This window comes from Apodemus sylvaticus, chromosome 2 (assembly GCF_947179515.1).
Source record: "Apodemus sylvaticus chromosome 2, mApoSyl1.1, whole genome shotgun sequence".
Lineage (NCBI taxonomy): Eukaryota > Metazoa > Chordata > Mammalia > Rodentia > Muridae > Apodemus > Apodemus sylvaticus.
This window is the reverse complement of record NC_067473.1, coordinates 115,265,922-115,287,460: the sequence shown is the minus strand read 5'-3', so window position 1 is coordinate 115,287,460 and position 21,539 is coordinate 115,265,922. Positions and strand designations below refer to the sequence as shown.

At 37.8% G+C, this 21,539-nt stretch overlaps 1 protein-coding gene across 6 annotated transcripts in view; it reads left to right on the top strand.

The window, feature by feature from the left end:
* Nucleotides 1-21,539, top strand: part of Exoc6b (exocyst complex component 6B) — a 521,360-nt gene that overhangs the window by 174,372 nt on the left and 325,449 nt on the right. For all 6 annotated transcript variants that reach the window (XM_052174154.1, XM_052174153.1, XM_052174155.1 and 3 more), the window contains exon 7: nucleotides 8,117-8,293. In XM_052174154.1, coding sequence (XP_052030114.1) covers nucleotides 8,117-8,293 — 177 coding nt within the window. The remainder of the gene's footprint in view (nucleotides 1-8,116; nucleotides 8,294-21,539) is intronic.

The following is a 21,539-nucleotide window of genomic DNA, read 5'->3' as shown; positions in this document are numbered from 1 at the left end:
TTCTGAGGAACCTCCAGATTGATTTCCAGAATGATTGTACCAGTTTGCAGAAAGAAATCAAAGAAGACCTCAGAAAATGGAGAGATCTCCCTTGTTCATGGGTTGGCAGAATTAACATTTTAAAAATTGCCATCCTTCTAAAAGCAGTTTATAGATTCAATACAATACCCATCAAAATCCCAACACAATTCGTCTAGACATGGAAAGAGCAATTCTCAAATTCATCTGGAAAGGCAAAAAATCCAGAATAGAAAAAAACAAAAACAATTCTTAACAATAAAAGAGCTTCTGGGGGAATCACCATCCCTGACCTCAAACTTTATTACAGAGCAATCGTGGTAAAAACTGCATGGTATTGGTACAGAAAGAGACACATTGATCAATGGAATAGAATTGAAGACCCAGAAATAAAACTTATGGACACTTGATCTTTGATAAAGAAGCCAAATATATACAATGGAAAAAAGAAAGCATATTCATTCTTTTGTAAGTTAGGCCTTATTTGTAAAGCCTGATGTTTCAGATCAGCTTCATAGTACTTTTTGCTATTCTTTTTTCCTATGGTACTTTTTACAAGAAGTTGATCCTACATATAGGTCCTCCATGTTCTCTAATACTTTTTCTAGATGTCTACTTTTGTTCATCAAATTTCAATTTTTGTGGGAAATTTAGATCAGACATTTTATTCATTTTGGTCATTCTAGTAGGCTTTTCATAGGTTGACTAAATTGCAAAGATGGTATTATATTTTCCACGGCTGCCTAAAAATTTGGGGGTAGTAGAGATTGGATCTCTGTGTCATGACGTTCTTCTGTCCAAGTGTGTTTTGTCCATAAATGGATAATGCTTGGGGTGGGGGTAGGGGACCTTCAGTGTTAATGGAAGCTATTGATAAAGAAGGAAACATTGGATTATGAGGGTGTCAGATTCCCTGTAATTGGAGTTACAGACAGGTATGAACTGCCATGTAGGTGCTGGGAATTGAACCCAGGACCCCTGGAAGATCAGTCAGTGCTCTTAAATGCAGAGCCATCTTTCCAGAGCTTATTTTAATGTTTTTTTTTTAAACAAATGTATGTAGTCTTACTTTGATGAGGTGATTTTCCCTTCTGCTTTTCAAGCACTACCATTACAGGTATGCACTGCTACACTTGGGTTTGAACTTTTGACTCTTTGGTAGAAATTTTGAATGTGTGATCACATTCAAAATCCAAACTTTGGAATTCTTATCTTTCACAGTGTTTTCTTTTTTACTTGAGCTGTTCCAAGAGGTGGAGTCAAGCCTAACATAGCAGTTCACATTGTTTTCTCATTGGTGTTGGATATCTCAGTGCAGGTTGGATATCATTAGAACCTTTCTTGAAACACTGTGTTTTAGAATGTAGATGTAACTTTTATATTTTAATCACTTTTCTTTTCATATTTTAAAGCTATAATGTTATCCATGTTGTATGTGTATGTGTGTGTCTGTCTGTGTATCTGTGTGTGTGTGTGTGTGTGCGCGCGCGCGCGCGCGCGCGCGTCGTGTGCGTGTGTGTGTGTGTGTGTGTGTGTGTGTGTGTGTGTGTAGGCTCAATTTATCCATAGCTTTTACAGTGGAAGATTGAGCCAGGATTACATTTTTTTTCTCCACAGAAGTTGCCTTTTATGCATTGAATTTCTTATCTTTGGTTTCAGTAGCAACTTAAATGGCCAATGGCCTATTCCTTAAGTTTGTTGGAATCCCAGCATCATACCACAATGTCAAGGTAATTCTCAGGATATACATGTGTCCTGGACTTTCTAAGTAGCTACACTAAAGGTGCATGCTTTCTCTGCCAAAAAGGGGGTTTCTTCATCATTTTTCCCTTGTCAGAGGATAGCTTAAATTATTGTTCTTCACTTTGATGTGGTCTTGGAATTTCTTCTCATTGGATTTCCTACAGAAGCCTTTATATGAAACAGAATGTTTAAATCACAATATGACTTTCTTTCACATAATTTTTTCATTCAGTGCCATGTCTAGTAAGGTATGTAGATATGATACACCATTTTTTATGTGAATTTATGAGGAGGTGAAGAGGGTAGAGGACATTGTTGGTGGCTCATTGCTCCTGTAACAACTTGTTTTCAGATTTCTTTCAGTTTGCTACAAAAAGTTACATGTCATAATTTTACACACAGAGCTTGTAGTCTTCATTACATGGCCCGTGATGAGGAAGCAAGTGTGATTATTTTTATTCTTTAGAGATACTATGTTTGTTTGCTATGGGCTTTGCCTTGAGCTTTTATTTTTGACTTTTTTAAAGTTTAATGCTTAAGTGTGGTGGTTTTAGCTTTATATTACCTGCTGAATGACATGGGGTTTAGTGTTCTGGAATGTGTGGTGTGCTGTGGGGCATTAGTCTATGGGAACGCAGTTGTACCTTCTGATTGCTCGTGCTTTCCCTGCTCTCCTCTTCCTCTGCTATTCCTCTCACATGGGCTTTATCTTTTGTTCTTGCCTCCCAGATCTTGATATTTTCTTTCTGGATATTCAGTTATGTATTAGTTTTTACATTTTTGTTCTTCTGTCTCAGGCACAGAGATTGTGTCCTCCGCTTCTGTGCTGTCTGCTAAGGAGCCCATCAAAAGCATTCTTGTTTGTCTTGTTTTTTTTTTTTTTTTTTTTTTAATTTCTGGCATTTCTGCTTTGGTTATTTCTTAGAATTTTCTTCTGTCTGCTTACTTTAGCTTTCTGTTCATGTTTGTTGTGTGCTTTTCAGTTAAGGTCTTAACATGGCAGTCATAGGTTTAAATGTTTCCAGCCAACATTTCTGCTGTATTCAGTTCTGGACCTGCTGAGCTGCCCAGTTCATTCTCTTTGAAATGCATTGTTGCCTTGTAATTTGTTATTGTATCATGATAGAAGATTTCCTTAATTTTTAAGTTAGCATAACATTGTTGTAGTTACATATTATACTTTAGTGAATATTACTGTCATCTTTGAAGTATCTGTGTGATCCTGATAAATTCTTTTCCACACCTCTTTCTGCTGGTCCTTATTTTGAGGAGTTGCAGTACTGATCGAAATGATGTCTTTTTGCAGCTTTGGTTTATATTTTGGCAGTCGTCATATTGATTCTTTTTCTCACTGATGTGACATAGTGCCTGATAAGAACCTTTCAAAACAGAAATTACTCATTTCTGAGTAATTTCTTGGTTTTAGAGTTTTCTGCTCTTTATTGTGGGGTTGATGTGGAGCAGCAGAGATTTTCACAACAAGGTGTCTAGGAAGTAGAAAAAGAAAGTACTGGGCTGAGGTTAGGCTAATTTAATATGCCTCAGTGACTTTGGCCCTCCAGCTAGGCCCCAAATCGTCTTTTTCACCTTCATCACATAATGAATTTATCTAGGCATAAATCAGTTTATTAGGGAAGAGCTCTTACCATTTAGTCCTCTTTGGAAATACTGTCAGATATAACCCTAGATGTTTACCTCTCAATTCAATCAAGCTGTTAGTCAAGATTACCTAATTAATGATTAAAGCATCTTTCGCATACTTGTTTAGAGGAGATTTTATTCAAGTCCTTTGTTCATTTTCATTTTTTTTTTTTTGTTGTCAAGTCACAGGACCTTTTTAGACCATGGTTGTTAATCCCTTTAAGGTGTATGAATTACAGTTCTGTTCCCTACTCTCTGCATTACCTTTGCATTACACTAGTGTTTTCTTTGATGTTTAGTGACTAATTTTAAAGTGGATAGTGATCACATTTCTTAATATAAAGAGAAGAGTCCCAAGGCGTTATAATCATACTTTTTCATATGGATAGGCATCCTTTGTAATCCAAGAGTCCTCACCCAAATGGCTTTAGATATGACATAAATAACGTATTTCTGTGCACAGTCTATGAAAGTAGCTTTTTGTGATCTTACAATACCTTTCTCACTTTTGATTACTCTTCTATTTTCCTGTCTTTTTGTTTGACTGTGACATTGGAGATGCCATATTCCAGATGAAATGTCTAGATAAAGTCCTTTGAGAGGTGGGAACCCACAGTTGCTTTGCAGTATAGTATTTCGTATCTTTTTTTTGTTTGTTTGTTTTTGTTTTATTTTTTTGAGACAGGGTTTCTCTGTGTAGCCCTGGCTGTCCTGGAACTCACTCCATAGACCAGGCTGGCCTCAAACTCAGAAATCCGTCTGCCTCTGCCTCCCAAGTGCTGGGATTAAAGGCGTGTCACCCAGCATTTGGTGTCTCAATATCTTGGTTTTTCTATTTCTTTGTGCATCACTGTCCTTTAGGCTTTAGACTCAGAATAGGCCAATAATCCCATTTCAGTGTTTATTTCTTTGAAGGAATGAGGGGGCTGATATGAGATTTGATCATCTGACAATATGATCCAGAGAGTCAGGAATAAAGGTTAGGATTGAAAAGAGAGCAGAGGAATCTGTGTAGGGTCTAGTTCTAGGAGGTCTGGGTCCTTAGTCTGTCAGGCTTTCTGAGAAGTTTTGTGGAACCAGATGCAACAAATCAGGGACATCTTTACCTGCCTGGGTGAGAGTTGCCTTCCTTATAGGTTTTGTTTGGTGAGTGCTGTTATTTTTTATGGAGTTAGAAAAGCCCTGTGGTTGACAGTTGAAGTTCTTCTGAGTCCCTGAGGTTGTGTTCATTTTCTTCTGGGTTTGTAGTTCAGATTTTGGATAAACTCAGTATGGGTGATGAGGCTTAGGGGGTTGGTAGTAGTGTGTGTAGTTGCATTGTGCTTGCTGCTGGTACTCATGCAGTGCTGGGGTTCTAGTGTATAGCAGCAGCAGGTGCTCCAGTAACTGCATCTGAGCATAGCTAGTAAGCTCATGCTTCCGTAGTAGACAGTGATGTAGGTTCCTGTTATCTTTAGAGGAAGGCAGCTGGGGTATTTTGTTTTGTTTCAGTTCAAGGTCTTTCATTTGCACTATCTTGTTCAATCTTGCTGACACTAGGTATATTTGATTGTTGGTTGTTACTAGATGAGACTATTGCAGGAGAAGCAAAGCAAACTTGCATTGGTTATGGATTCAGTAAATTTCCAGATTTGGACTTAAACGATTTCTTATATCACAAAAATTTGAAAAAAATCCCCAAAATGATTTTTTCCCGTTTACTACTCAGCCTTTTGCATGTAGTTTCTGAGGTCATTTGTGTACTCTTAACCACTAGAGGTCAGTGTTGTGTCAACAAATGCAGGTGCCTTTGGGTTTTCAGTTTTCCTTTTGAATTCTGAATCTTATTGCAAGGTGTTCTTGGGAGCTGAAACTTGCATTCCTCAAGAAGCCTTTGCTTAGTGGCGTGCATAGGATGCTTCATAGGTACCTGGCATTTCACAGTGACAGTTCACATTAGGTAATGCTATGGCTATGTGCACAACCCCCTGCCACTTTAAGGTCGCTTATCCTTTAATTTTAGGTGCCAGATCATATTCTTATATGGACTCAATTTGTCATTTGCTGCATCCATGTAAAAACTTGTATCTTACTTGGATGTGTGTGTGTGTGTGTGTGTGTGTGTGTGTGTTAGGTGTCTAGACTGGAAATTCCTACAGTGGGAATGAATTTCTTATTTTCAATTTGAGAAGCATTGTTTAGTGTTTTTATGCCATTTTTACCTGTGTATCCAGCAGTTTTATGGTATCACCTTAATGATTCTTCATTTAGCCTATAATTTTCATGGTCTCTGTTCTGAAGGTAGCTTCACTGTCTAGCTATCAAAACCAGAATACTTTGAGTTTTCTCATTTCATTTCTTCTCTATCATGTTCAGCTTGCAAATCAACAATTCAATTGTCTCTGGTGTGCACTGCTACCACACTTGGCATCATTGTTATTTGGGATGTTACAACGATCTGATACTTTTCCTGCTTTTAGTGTATTTGCCCACAATTGACCACCTCTGTATTACAAAGCTGACCTTGTAATTCTCTCTTTGGTGTTCTGAAAGAAAGTAGAAAAAGAAGGGAGCAAGTAGTCACTTCGCAATTGAAAACCTGCTTTTTGGATCGGAAAGGGTGGGAGATTGAGTCATTGGTCCTGGTGTGTGGTCTGTAGTAGGTGCAGTGCTGTCTCACTGAGAGGTCTAGAAAGAATGCTGTACTTAACCTGAGATCATGAATGCTTGTCTTTTGTATAGACCTGAATTGTTTGTGGATGCTTGATCTAGCTTCGTTTGTTACTGAAGCCATGGGTTTGATGTAAGTGAACCCAGAAAGTCAATGGATAATATGCAGAGAAACAAGTTTGTGCATTGATTCAAATCTCTGGAATGTAGATTCTTTTTCACTTTGTTTTGGTTGAAACTGGCTCACATAGTTCACGTTTTTCTGGCCTGTTATAGTTGTTTCATTTGACCAGAGCCTTAACTAACTTCTAATATGAAGATTTATCTTGAATTCCTTATTCTCATTTAGATTCAGTGACACTTATTTTCTCATGAGCTAATTTCAACTTGGCATTAAAGAGAAATAATTGATTTATAAGAAGTCATGAGCTCAATCTTGCACCTTGGCATGGTACAGAAAGGCTAAGTTTCATGGAGAAATGTTTCTGGAACATCATGGGCTTAAACAGATTACCCAAATTGTTGTTATTGTTATTGTTGTTTCTTCTCCTTTTCCTCCTCCTCCTTTCTTCCTCTTCCTCTGCCTCTCTCCCTCTTTCCCTATCTTCCTCCCTCCCCCTCTCATCTCATCTCATCTCTCTCTCTCTCTATCTTTATCTCTCCAGGTCTTCTATGTAGACCTGGCTGTCCTGGAACTTGCTTTGCAGACCAGGCTGGCCTCGAACTCACAGAGATTGTTTTGCCCCTACCTCCAAAGGCTGGGGAAAAAAAGGCATGTGCCACCACCACCTGACTACCCAAGTTTCTCAAGAACAGTATCATTACCTGTTTTTTTCTTTTACATTTTTCATATATGTGATATGTATGTATGTTTACATGTGCCTGTGGAGGCCCTTCACTGATGTTGGGTTTCTTCTTTGATTATTCTCCACTGTATTTATTGAGTCAGGTTTTCTCACTTGAACCTAGAGCTTGCAGACTTGGCTAGTCTCACTTGCCATATTGCTCCAGGGATTTCCCATCTCTGCTTCTCAAGGATATACAAAATGCATTGTATCTGTTGATATGGCCACAGAACCCTTGTTTTAGAAAATATTTGCCCAGTTCTTGGGTTGTCGATATAGTGAAGGATGACTGTCTGTACCTTAGGAGATCATATTTTGAGCCTCTACTTACTGCTCATTGGTGTTGTGACTTGGAGCAAACCCTTTGTATTATAGCCTCAATTTTCTGATAGTGGCTAAATTGGCTTGTAGCTGCACTTTGTGGTTAGAGGTTTAATTGTTGACTCTGGATAGGGCACTCTCTTAATTGATTTTGCTAGGTAGGTTTATTTTAAATTCTGAAGAGTAAGTCCTTTAAAATCCCTTTCAATAGGCTACCTTTGTTAGTCCAGAATACTTCCTGAGAAAATATGGTTTAAGATAATTTATTATCTTGATTATATTTTATTGGTTTCATATTCAAAAATCTGTTTTTTTTAAAACTCCCATACTTAATGTTATCACAGTTAATTCCAAGTGACTGTCCCATCTTCTATCGTTTTGGTTTCAACATTTCTTTTCTTTGTAAGAGATAACCACTAGATATTTGTACCACACTCTTGGCTATGTAGGTGAATATGGATGGGTAGAGTTGTTACTGGTTGCTTAACAAATACTTAAAATGACCTGTGATAATATCAATGAATTATTTTTTTTATGTATTGACTTTGAAAAGAGCTAATACAGGATGGTTTCAGGGCAAAGAAGTGTATATTAAACTGACTGTAGGTGTAGACCTGGAATCCCAGCACTTGGGAAGTAAAGCTAGGAGGATTAGCATTTAAGGCATTCCTATATGCCATAGCAAATGTGAAGCCAGCATGGGCTACACAAGACTCTATTTCAAACAGTAGTTTGCATTACTAGGTTTAATTTTACTTAGGTCTAAAAATTTATATATTAAGAGATCTTTTTTTCCCCTACAATTACAGGTATTGATTTGCTCAAAATTAGTTTATTGGAAACTTGGGGGATCTTTTCTTCTATTTTTCATTATTTTCTGTATTTTCTTTATATTTTAGGCCCAACAGCAAAGAAACCTGGATAACATTGTCTTGCAACAGCCTAGAATAGGTAGCAAGAGAAAATCTAAAAAAGATGTTTATACAATCTTTGATGCAGAGGTGGAGAGCACAAGCCCAAAGTCTGAACAGGATTCAGGAATTCTGGATGTGGAAGACGAGGAAGATGATGAAGAGGTAAGAAATATTCAAGTTGGTGAGATGAGGCAAGTTTTTGATGTTTGAAATGTGCTTATTCACTTATTAGCTATGTGATTTTCAGAACATTATTCAGTGTTAAAGTGCATTTATCCCTGATTTAAAGAAATTGAAGCTGCACAAAGGTAATTTACAATTAAATTTTTTTGGGGGGGGAAATCACTATTTTTGATTCTCTACTGATAGGATACTCCATCCAAGAATTAAAAAAAAGGGGGGTATTGGCCTGACTCAGAGCCCCAGTAGTAAGTGGATTCCACTGAGTCTGAGACGGTCTCTTGAGATCAACAAAAGATATTACTTATTTTTTCTTTTCTTTTTCTTCTTCCTTCTATTCCGTATAGAAATTGCAGCACGCTCTGTGGCATTTCCCCAGAAGTGGACTCGTGCATTTTCCATCCTTGTGTGTGCTCAGCTTCACCCTCTTCTGTCCCCACCTCCCCTCCCTGGTGCCTTTGTCCTCAAAGGCCCTGCTAATGTTCATCTTACATATGTGTAGGTTTTAAAGTCTGAATGCTACATGTAAGAGAAAACATTTATTTTTCTAAGGTTGTTTTATTTTGCTTAACATAATAATCTTATTTATGAGTGCCACATTTTTGGTTTAAAAATTTTGATTAATATTTACATAAAATGTAATCAGCAAGTGATAGTTTTTTGTCTTATTTTCATTATTTTTCATTGTTGGCTTCCATTGTAGAATTATTATTATTATTACTTACAGACTTAAAAGAATCATGTTGGCCTGTTTAAATTGTTTTGGATGAAAAATGAATAGGCAAGTCATCTATAAAATATTGGCATTGAAGATTTTTTGAAAGACTTAGGGACTATCATGTGTAAAGCACTTTTTCATTATTTTTCATATCTAACTGATTATAGTCATGATTTTTACTAAAAATATACTCTATTAGGGTATGTTTATCATGCAAATAAGTTACACCAGTAACTAAACTGTATGAAAGCAACAAGACTAGAAGTTACACCAGTAACTAAACTGCTTGAAAGCAATAAGACTCGGTGGCAAAGACAGGGATCTCTGCTACTAGGATTATTGAAATAGGAGGATCTCAATGTCAGGACTTTTTTTTTTTTTTTTGGCTTGCAGAGTGAGTTACAGGCCATTTTACAAAACTTAGTGAGTCCCTGTCTGACTAAACTAGGCTGGCAGAATAGCTATGTGGCCGAGTGCTTATATACTATGCATGAGATGCTCAATCCTGAGAACTGCCAAAAGAAGCTTGAGAGTTTCATTCACATTTGTATTGTGCTTGGATAGTAAGATATCTTAGTAAATATACTATTGCAATAAAGTTTATTCATTTTTTGTTTTTGCGATTATAATGTCATTATAAAAAAAGAAACATACCTTTCTTTTTTCACTTCAAACCCACTCATATATTCCTCCAAAATCATGGCCTCTTTTTTCCTCTAATTGTTATTGCATGACCTGCTCAGTCTGTATAATGTTATGTATATACATATTTTCAAAGGTGACCATTGGCACTGAACTTCCAATTTTCATGCTCTTCCCTGGCCACCTCTTCCACCCCTAGCTTTCCTCAGTTGCTGTAGTTCTTGGTGTTAGGGTTGAGGCTTCATGGACTTTCCCTGTCCACTTTGGCATGTTCACTGGTTTTGTCTTCATTCAGATCATATTTGGGTTGTCAGGTTGGTGAGACTTTATGGGTATAGCTTCTGATGTTAGTAAGAGACACAATCTCACAACAAAGTCCCAGATCCCATGGCTCTTACAATCTTTCTTCCCCACCCTCTTCTTAAATGTTCTCTGAGCCTTACTTAGGTATGGGAAGTTTTGTAGATGCATCCACTGGGACTGGGCTCTACAACTTTGACAGTTGTAGTTTTCTGTATTGGTTTCAGTCTGTTACAAAGAGAAGTTTCCTTGATGAGGGATGAATACTACACTTACCTATGGATATAAGGCCAGATGTTTAGAGAGTGTTGTTAGAGATTATGCTGGTTTAATAAAAAATACTGGTTGTATATTTTCATCCAATAACCATGACTTTATTAGCATTGAGTAGTTAGCAAGCTTTCTAGCACTAAATGTGGTTTGCTCTTTTGTTAAATGGGACTTAAGTCTAAGTAGAGCGTTGTTGACTACTACTTAAGTCCAATGAGAGAGCTGTTGGCTTCCATCAAGATATGGATGCCACTACTGCACCCTTCAGGTAATCATACCATGCTGTTTGTTGATGTGGTTCATAGGTGTCAGAATTGGGTAGGACTGTTAATTGCCTCCCTCCTTTAGAAGCTTGCATGGTGCCTTTCAGAGAGAGGCATTCAGTTTAGTTACAGCTTAAAGATCTCTGCACCTTGTTTCTGAGGTGCATGGTATCTTCAGAAATAGAGGTTTACTTTTCACCTATTGGTGGCAACCAAGGGTAGCAGTGGATGTGACTGAGCAAGAGTCTGTGGAGTATGATGATGTAAGGTTCTTGGGTATAAGCCAAGGAGTTGCTATATTGCTAGGTCATATGGTAGATTCACTTATTTTAAAAATACATTTATTTTTATTGTATAGATGTTTTGCCTTCATGTATATCTGTTTGCCATGTGTGTGCCTGGTTCCTGTGTAGGTTAGAAAAGGGCATCAGATCCCAGCTGCCATGTGGGTGCTGGGAATCCAGGTCTTCTGAAAGAGACTCTTCACCACTCTCCAGCCCCTAGCTTAATTTTAGTTCTTTTGAGAAATCTCCATACCTATTTCCATAGTAGCTGTACCATTTTGCAATCTCACCATGTGTAATAGGTTGTTCTTTCTCCCATATCCCTTCTAGAATTTGATGCCAGTTATTTTGTTGATCTTTGCCATTATGGCATGGATAAGAAGAAATCTCAAAGTTGCTTTGGTTTGTATTTCCCTAATTACAATGAACATTTTTTAAAAAGATCATTCTTAGCCATTTATTTTTTTCTTCTTTTGAGAACTCCCTGTTCAGGTCTCATGCCAATTTTTCAAGCGGGTCATTTGCTTCTTTTGACTCTGTTTTTGACTTCTTTTTCTGTTCTGGATATTAATCATTTGTTAGTTGGAGATTTGGCAGAGATACTCTCCATTCTATAGGCTTCCTCTTCACCCAGTTGATTATTTCTTTAGCTGCATGGGAGCTTTTAGCTTTCTGAAGTCTTATTTGTTAGTTGTTGACCTCAATTTTTGGACAAGTGGAGTCCTAGTAAGAATGTCTTCTCCTACACCTTTATCATGTGTTTATCACTTCTTCTCCTACACCTTTATCATGTGTTTATCACATGTCTTCTCCTACACCTTTTTTTTTGTTGTTGTTCTTTTTTTTATTCGATATATTTTTTATTTACATTTCAAATGATTTCCCCTTTTCTAGACCCCTACTCCCTGAAAGTCCCATCATTCCCCTTCCCTCCCCCTGTTTTCCCGCCCAACCCTTCCCACTTCCCTGTTCTGATTTTGCTCTATACTGCTTCACTTAGTCTTTCCAGAACAAGCGGCCACTCCTCCATTCTTCTTGTACCTCATTTGATGTGTGGATTATGTTTTGGGTATTCCAGTTTTCTAGGTTAATATCCTCTTATTAGTGAGTGCATCTTTTGAGTCTGGGTTACCTCACTTAGTATGATGTTCTCTAGCTCCATCCATTTGCCTAAGAATTTCATGAATTCATTGTTTCTAATGGCTGAATAGTACTCCATTGTGTATATATACTACATTATTGCATCCACTCTTCTGTTGAGGTTCTTTCCAGCTTCTGGCAATTATAAATAGGGCTGCTATGAACATAGTGGAACATGTATCCTTATTACATGCTGGGGAATCTTTTGGTATATGCCCAGGAGTTGTATGGCAGGATCTTCTGGAAGTGAGGTGCCCAGTTTTTGGAGGAACCGCCAGTTGTGGTGGTGCACGCCAGTAGGATTTGCTGAAGGAGGCAGAGGCAGGAAGATCACGAGCCAGCCTAGGCTCCTACACCTTTATCATGTGTTTATCACATGTCTTCTCCTACACCTTTATCATGTGCATATGTTTTCTTCTAGCAGTCCTAGTGTTCCACGTTTCACGTTTACATCTTTGATCAGTTTTGAATTAGTTTTTGTGCAAGCCATAGATACAGGTAGGTGGGTGTAACTTCACTGTTCTGCCTGAAGACATTTCTAGCACTGTTTGCTGAAGTTGCTTTCTTTTCTTCAGAGTATGTGTTAGGTGTCTTTGTTAAATAGTAAGTGGTTGAGGTTACATGAACTCATGTTTGGGTCTTAGATTTTATTTCATTGGTGTGTATATGTCTGGTTTTATTCTGGTACCAGAATGTTCTTATTACTGTGACTCTGTAATGTGTCTTAACACCAACATTATAATTCCCTCCAGATTTGTTCTTCTTCTGAGAATTGTTCTGACTACTAGCGTCTTTTGTGGTTTGTATTAATTTTAGGGTAGCTTTTTGCTACTTCTGTGAGGAATGAGAGGAGGATTTTGATTGGAATTGCAATGAATCTGTAAACAACTTTTGGTAGAATGGTCATTTCTTTCCAGTCTCTGTGCTACCTTAGGTAATAAGAAATCTTACTAGATATCTACCTTTTCCTCATTGAAAAAAGTCTTTTGAGTGTTACTTAGTGGGTCATTTGAAAAGACTTTACCACTTACCTGATAAGACTGAAAGCATTACAGTGGACTTAATCCTCTAAATACTTACTGGCCTTTTCTTTTGTTGTATGCAGTATCTTTTTATGAGGGTGTAGATGCACACTGAACATAGAAACAGCTATCAGACTCCCCATAAATGCACAGAAAGATGAGTTAGGCTGAAGTGGTGATTCAGTGATTAAGAGTGCTTGCTGTTTTTCCAGAGGCCGAGAATTTGGTTCCAGCACTCACATTCAGTAGTAGGGGTGTAGGTGTTTGATGGGGAGCATGTTATGCTGACTCTAATGTCAGTATGCACACACATGGGTGTAAAGATGAGTTAATCCTTTTTTAATATTTTGCATGTCCAAAACATTTGGGTGTTTAATGTTTTAATGTAATGGAGTGAAGTTTGCAGTGTGGTTTATGGAAACAGAAGCTAGTCACAGTCTAAACCTTTAGAGAATATACACCCAAAAGAGATGACTGGGGGAAAAGCAGAGAATAAAGTATAGACCCATTTCTGATGTATCAACTCTGACTCTTCTCTGTAGGAGTCAGTCTTCATTACTAATTCCCTGACATTCCCAAGGTCATCCCTTTGAGTTTGTGTGCCATGTTCCTTTGCTTTAGCCAGTGAGGTTCAGAGAGAATGAAAAAGGTGGGGGGAAGTGAAATATATTGGCAGGAGCCTCATATAAGAAGTATTAAAAGAATGTACTAGGAAGGTAATATTCTAAAATGACCCCACAGCCCAGTCAGACACCAGTCCACATTAGAGATTTGCTGATTGAGCTCTTAGAACAAGAATTCAGCACTTCAATTTCTAATGGCATCCTATCATAAAAAAATTTCCCTACCTTATATTTATTTACTTCTCAGTTTGAATCTTCTTCAAGTGCACATTCTTAATCTCAAACCTCATGTAGAGAATTATTTGTTTAGATGTCTCCAAACTGGCTTCTTGGCATAGTTCTTGCATGTTGTGAATAAATTCTTGTGATAAGGTCTTTCGTGACCTACTGTGACGTTCTGACCTTCATTCTTGTCGTTCTTCAGCAGACCTCATTGAGAGCAGCATAGTTTTTGAAGTAACTTGGAATCCAAAAGCAGGGTAACTAGGCATAAACTCCTACAGGGCAAGGTTCTTAGTCTCTTTGTGGTCATATAGTACCTTGAGAACCTGATACAAGCACTCAGTGTTTCTTCCTAGGAAGATGTGTGTATTTGTGTGAGAATGTAAATTTAAGGATTTAGGAAATACATTGTCCCCAGGAGCTAAATGAAACATTCCTATTGTAGATCAGCCCTTCTTGAACTTATGTGTGCTTTGGCCTCTCTGGGATTCACATTAAGATATAGATTCTGGGCATTACATTAAGATGCAGGTAGAGACGAGCCTGAGAGAGCCTATATTCTTACCAAGGTTCCAAGTGAAGGTGGTGTCTTTGGGCTCTGAGTACACTTTGAGTTAGAAGGCTGAAGAGAAACTTGAGGAAACTTTTTAAAATGCATGAGTAGAAGCTTGTCACAAAATGCTTGAGTTTCACTTTGAATGTTCTATTAAAATGTTTTAAAATATTTTGTGGCAGTAAAATCAGTATTTAACCATGTTCATGTTTCTATCTGTAACCTCAACATTTGGGAGATGGCAACAGGAAGATCACAAATTTAAGGTCAGCTTTAGCTATATAGTGAGTTTGAGGCCAGCCTGGAGTATGGGAGACTTTCTTCAGAACCTCCCAAAACCTAACTAAACAACCAAAACAAACAAACAACAAATGAACAAAAAGAAAAAAAAGGGAAAATTTAAAATGAGTTATTCAAAGAAGAATTATATTTTACTTTTTAAAACTCTATAACTTATAATATATTATCAAAACTTTAGCAGAATTATCTGGTTCTAACTTAGTAAGTTTATGAATCTTATTTTTTTCTCCTTCTGTGGTTGGCGTATGGGGACACATATGCATATGTGTACATGTGAAGCCAGCAGCTGCTGAGGGGTGCCTTTCTCAGTTGCTTCCCATCTTATTTTTAGAGACAGTCTTTCTGTGAACCTGGAGATTCCTTATTCTGCTTTAGCTAATAAAGTTGGCCACTGAGCTGTAGGGGTCCTTTTGCCTCTGCTTCCCCATCCTTAGGATCACAGGCATGCATCACTTTAGCACTTCACCCACAGAACAGCCCCCCAAGCTTCCTGTGATTTTCATGAGCATATCTTTAATATATTCTTTGAGTAATGGCATTTTAGGGTGCTTACTATATCTTTACCTTAATGATGTCCTGATTAGAAATCAGGGAATGAGGTCAGTAGGAAAACCAAAACACCTACCACATTCATACACAAAACAGATAGTTAATAGACCATTAAAATTAATTTTGTGTTAGGAATGGAAGAAGCTCAATAGCTTGGGGAAGTGAAGAATGAAGCTTTGAGTTTGTCATTGTGGGTGGAAACCAGTCCTCATGTTAAAGCAGTTAACATAGTCAGCCTCACTCTCCCCAGCTCATTGCTTTGTGATAGACTCAGCCTCTTACCACTGAGCATGGTTGCAAAGAAAATTATTTGCTAGTAAGAGTTCTTTGTGCTTTTTTATTTTTGGTGAAGGTAATGAATAGGTTATAGTCATGATTCATTTTGCTTAGCTAGTCATCTCTGACATTTAACCATTTTTATGGACATTTAATTACATTGATTTTTTTTGTTAGTAAAAATATGTATGATATAGAGAGATTGCTTTGAACCTGCAATAGACTATTCTATATATGATATCTTCTCTAACTGCCCATTTGAAACTTTTTAAAATTTTTTTGAGAATTTTTTAATTGCATATTTAGCAGTAATACCATTTTGGGATCACCTGAAGATAAAACACAAAGAATCTTGAAGCTGACATGCCTGTGCAGAGGTAGACTATGATATTGGTTGAGAGTGGGGCTACTGTAAGCATAATATGGCATCAAATGCCACACACATGTAACTGGTACAGCAATAGTATTATGTGCTTTTAAAAAAATAAAGGTGAACTCTAAGTAGACATCCTTCTTGGTAACTTGTGTTTGCATGAATCTAAAACCCTAATACTTTAATGAAATAGGGAGCACTGCGTGTGAACGAGCGTGAAAGCAAGGTGTATGTATGTATGATTTCCTCTTTGTTCTTGCTTCTCAAGAGCTGCATTCTCAGAAGGCATTGTTAGGGCCACACATAGCACCTACTTCATATTCTAGTTTGTGGCTCTTGTAATTTGTACATAAACTGTTAAGGATAAGGGTTATCATGACATCCACACCAACTGGGGTAAAAGCTTCCAGAATGCAATGCAGGTCAAATTAATGTTACCTAAGTGGTTCAAGAGGGTTAGCTCCTCCAATTCTGGCTCCTCCTTTCAGGCACAGATCCCATCCATCGCTCAGGAGGTAGAGTGAGTTCAAGGCCAGCCTTTTCTTCAGAGTGAGTTCCAGGACAGCCAAGGCTACACAGAGAATCCTCTTCTTTAAAAACCAAAAACCAAAACCAAAACAAAAAAAGCAGACGAGTTAGCAGGAAGAACTGGGAATTCCCTTACAAACTGTATACATTTAGAACCTTTAGGAATGTTTTGACTGTGATAAGTGGCAGTGTTGTTAACACAGTAATGGTCTGAGGATTAACAGCCAGACATTAACTTTTCCAAGTGAAAAACCAAGGTTTTTATAGGTTGTTTCTCCTAAGCCTTCTTTGTCTTTTGAAAGCCTTGAGCTGTATCCTTACATTGCTTTTCATTTTGTATGTTTGTTCCTGCCTATGTTTCTTTCCCTTTTTGTAAGGACACCAACATGACTTAAATCCCATTTGTCTCTAAAAGCTGCTTTCTCAGAGAGAGGGAGGAAGAGGGAAGGAGGCTAGAGAGAGAGAGTGCACATCAATTCAAGGGGCCAGAGTCTTAATATCCATTTGAATGGCATATCTTTAGTGACTAACATCCTTCTATGCCTCATAGCCTAAATGTTCTGCTACAAACAGTGCCATAGGCCGGTGGCTAAGTTGTTAGCATGCAGACTTTTGAAGAACATAAAAGACTGTACCATAGCAGTTGTCATGTTTAAATTTAAAAATAATTTTAAAAATATTTTTTTATTGGGCTAGAGAGATGGTGATCTGTTTTCTTTTTCTTTTTCTTTTTCATTCATTAATTAATTTATTCACTTTAGATCCTAATTACAGTCCCCCTCCCAACTCTCCTCCCCCTCCAACCCTACTTTTCAGAAAAGGGGAGTCATGTTGCCCTTCCCAACCTGTATCAACCCATCCTGGCACATCAAGTCTCTTCAGGACCAAGTCCATTCTTTCCCACTGAAGCCGGACACTTAGTCAGCTAGGGGAAGGTAACTAAAGGCAGGCAACAGAGTCTAAGTCAGAGATTGCTCCACTCTAGTTTTTGAACTAGCATGAAGACCAAGCTGCATATCTATTACATATGGGTAGGGGGCCTAGGACCAGTGCATACATGCTATAGTCTCTGAGCCCTCATAGGCAGGTGAGTTAGCTCTGTAGGTCTTCTTGTGGTGTTCTTGACCCCTCTAGCTCCCTCAATTCTTCCCCTAACTCTTTCACAAGACTCCCTGAACTCTGCCTAATGTTTGGTTATGGGTCTGTACTGGCTGGTTTTATGTGTCAACTTGATACAGGCTGGAGTTATCACAGAGAAAGGAGCATCAGTTAGGGAAGTGCCTCCCTGAGATCCAGCTGTGGGGTATTTTCTCAATTAGTGATCAAGCGGGGAGGGCCCCTTGTGGGTGTACCATCCCTGGGCTGGTATTCTTGGATTCTATAAGAGAGCAGGCTAAGCAAGCCAGGGGAAGCAAGCCAGTAAGGAACATCCCTCCATGGCTTCTGCATCATCTCCCCATTCCTGACCTGCTTGAGTTCCAGTCCTGACTTCTTTTGTGATGAACAGCAATGCAGAACTATAAGCTGAATAAAAAAACCCTTTCCTCCCCAACTTGCTTTTTGTCATGATGTTTATTCAGGAATAGAAACCCTGACTAAGACAGGGTCTCTGCATCTGTTTCCATCAGCTGCTGGTTGAAGCCTCTCAGATCACAGCTGTGCTAGGCTCCTGTCTGCAAGCATAGGAGAGTATCATTAATAGTGTCAGGGGTGGGCTCCTTGCCATAGCCTGAGTGTGAAGTTGGGCCAGTCATTGTTTGGCCATTCCCTCAATCTCTGATTTCAAGCTGAAGTGTAGAGTAATAATAATTACATGGTATTGGTATAGAAACAGATAGGTTGATCAGTGGAATTGAATTGAAGACCCAGAAATAAACCCACATACTTAGAGACACTTGATTTTGAAAAAGAAGTCAAAAGCCATACAGTGAAAAAAAAAAAAGAAATAATCTTCAATAAATGGTGCTGTCTAAGTGAATATCTACGTGCAGAAGAATACAAATAGATTCATATTTATCACCTTGAACAAAACTGAAGTTCAAGTATATCTAAGACCTCAGCATAAAACTACTGACACTAAATCTAACAGAAGAGAAAGTGGGGAATAGCCTTGAATGTATTGGTACAGGAGACAACTTCCTGAACAGAACACCAGCAGCTCAGGCACTAAGACCAACTAAGACCAACTGGGACCTCGTGGCTAATTTGTTTTCACAGAAGACCATAGTCATTCACAACTGTCTGTTAATTCATATTCCAGAGGAACTGAGACCCTCTTCTGGTTTTCTCAGGCACTGCATACATGTGATGCACAGATATACATGCAGGCAAAATACATAAAATAAAAATAAATACATAATTTATAAAATAATGTTTTATTCATTATTTTGAGAATTTCATACAATATTTGATCATATTATCCCTCTTCTAGCTCCTCTCAGATTGTTCTCCATCTTTCTGTCCACCCAATTTTATCTTGTTTTTCTGTCTAAAAAAATGAAACAAACCAAAACAAAACAGAAAAACAATGAACAAATAAACAAAAGCCCAGAGTTCAATTTGGACTGTCTGAGTACTCCTGAATAGGGGCAGTTGTCACTTTTTAAGTTAATTGAATTCATATAAAAATCATGACTTTTCTAATTGAGACTCATCGTAGGACGTAATAATCTGAACCTGAGCAGCAGGGTGGCAGCATCTCTGTGGGACTGCCTGCAAGCAGTAGCTGTCACTTATTGCTTTATTCTATTTTTGAGGAAAATATAATATTGTCTATATTAGATCTTCACACAAAAATGAGAGATGAGAATATAGTGTTTTATCATTCTTATCAACAGCCCTAGGGATTTCTTTCCTGGTATCTTTTGGTTAGGAGAGTACAATGTGAAGTGACGGCAGCCTTCTTCATGTACTCCCAACATTATATATTCTTATACTTGGAAGTAAAGTTGGCATACATATAACCAGATGACAAAAGGAGAGTTTAGAAGGGGGAATGGAAACTTTTTTTTGGGTTGTTCTTTTTTTTATTATTCAATATATTTTTTATTTACATTTCAAATGATTTCCCTTTTGCTGGCCCCCCACTCCCCGAAAGTCCCATAAACCCTCTTCCCTCCCCCCCTTTTCTCCCATCCACCCCTTCCCTGTTCTGGTTTTGCCCTATACTGCTACACTGAGTCTTTCCAGAACCAGGGGCCACTCCTCTGTTCTTCTTGTACATCATTTGATGTGTGGATTATGTTTTGGGTATTCCAATTTTCTAGGCTAATATCCACTTATTAGTGAGTGCATACCATGATTGATCTTTTGACACTGGGTTACCTCACTTAGTATGATGTTCTCCAACTCCATTCATTTGCCTAAGAATTTCATGAATTCATTGTTTCTAATGGCTGAATAGTACTCCATTGTGTATATATGCCACATTTTTTGCATTCATTCTTCTTAGTTTATTTCGGTTGGTCAGTTCATACATGGAATCATAGTGATTTCTAACATTTTCTTATATAAAAATGTTGTTTCAACTTCATACATATTTTAGTAGGTTTATTAAAAGAATACCAACAAAACAATACTGGCAGGGTTGTCATGTGGCATTGTGTCATGAGACACTGTTGTGAATATGTAAAATAAGCCAGTTGTTCTGGAAGACACCTTGCACATTTATTCTGAAGTTGTCATATTCTTACTGTCTGGTCTAGAAATCCTGCATAAGGTGTGATTCTCTATACTCACATCTATTTCCTCTTTACCTTAACAGAGATTTTTAAAAATCTTTTCAGCTTTTCCTAAACTTAACAGGCAGAGTGGCATCTTGGTATAGTTTTTGCTTTTATCCCTGGCATGGTGGATGATGCTACCTTATGTCTTTTCATTTTTACAATGATTTTTAAACTAGAGATGACCTGTGAAAGTGCTGTATCTCTTTTTGTTACCTGCTGTTCTCCTGCTTTATGCTTTTCCTCTTTCTACCCTCTTCTCTTCCCCTTTTTCCCCTGCCCACTTTAATTTATACATTTTTAGGACTATGTTATGGGGACAAGGACCTAATCTATATAGCGTTGTAGCAGTTGTTTCTATACAATTTTGTTCACTCTGATTTCCTCAGCCTTTTGTGTTCAGTATTGAGTTTACTGTTAAACTACCTTGTCCCTAATAAATGTGAGTATCTATGTGAACTAGACCCTAGTTAAATAAAGACTGTTGAGAGTTTTCAGACTGAAGCAGACAATCTTGAAAAGATTATCCTTTGGTTTTGGCCACAGAAATTTTACAGTGTCTCAATAAGGGAAAATGGTGATTTTTTTTTTTGAAAAACTTATGTTTAGTACAAATACTTGAACAATTTAACTGTTAACCCTTTTAGGGATTTCCCATAAAGGGTCCTAATTATTTGAGAGCATCTTGTAGGGAAATTCTAACTTTTTAGCACTGATCTCTGATTAAAGCTTAGTGCATCATTACACTTATATGACTTCTGCTTACTCCTGGTTTGTTAGTCTGTGATGTCTCCTTCATAAGACCCTACGTCAAAATGAATTCTATATTCCTTTTCTCTAAGCTTCTGGAAGCAAAGTAGTTTAGAAAGCATCTTGGTGAAAATGTCTGCAGGAATTTTCTGGCTTCCAAACATAATATGGGCAGCTTCAGTTGAATCTCTGAATGCAAAGACCTATTCTCTCTAGCTAATAATTTATTGTTTGCTCCCTGCAGAGAATGCCAGGGACAGTTAATGACTTCAGATTCATCTAATGCTTAGAAATAAGCCCCGGTTCCTGCACTTATTTACTAAAACCAAGAAATTGCTTTGTGTGTAGTGGCAATCAGAATGATTTTGAAGTTGGAGAATGGCTCAAATAATTAGTGAGAAACATACCTAAATTCCTTTGAGTCTCTTCTTATTCAATCCATCTACTTTGAAAGGTTTCTTAAGAGAAAAATAAGTGAGGAATGTATACAGGGTGAGGAGAGCAGGTATTTGTGTGCTTGCCTTCTGGGGCAAAGTGTGAACTGCAAAGCTAGAATGGACTAATGTTCTGTGTTTATGAGCCGTGCAGGGGAATCTTAATACATTTGTTGCATTGGGATGCTGGGGAGAAAGGAACTCTCTTGTATTTAATTTCCCTTTCATAAGACTACGTTTATCCAGCAACAAAGCAGGA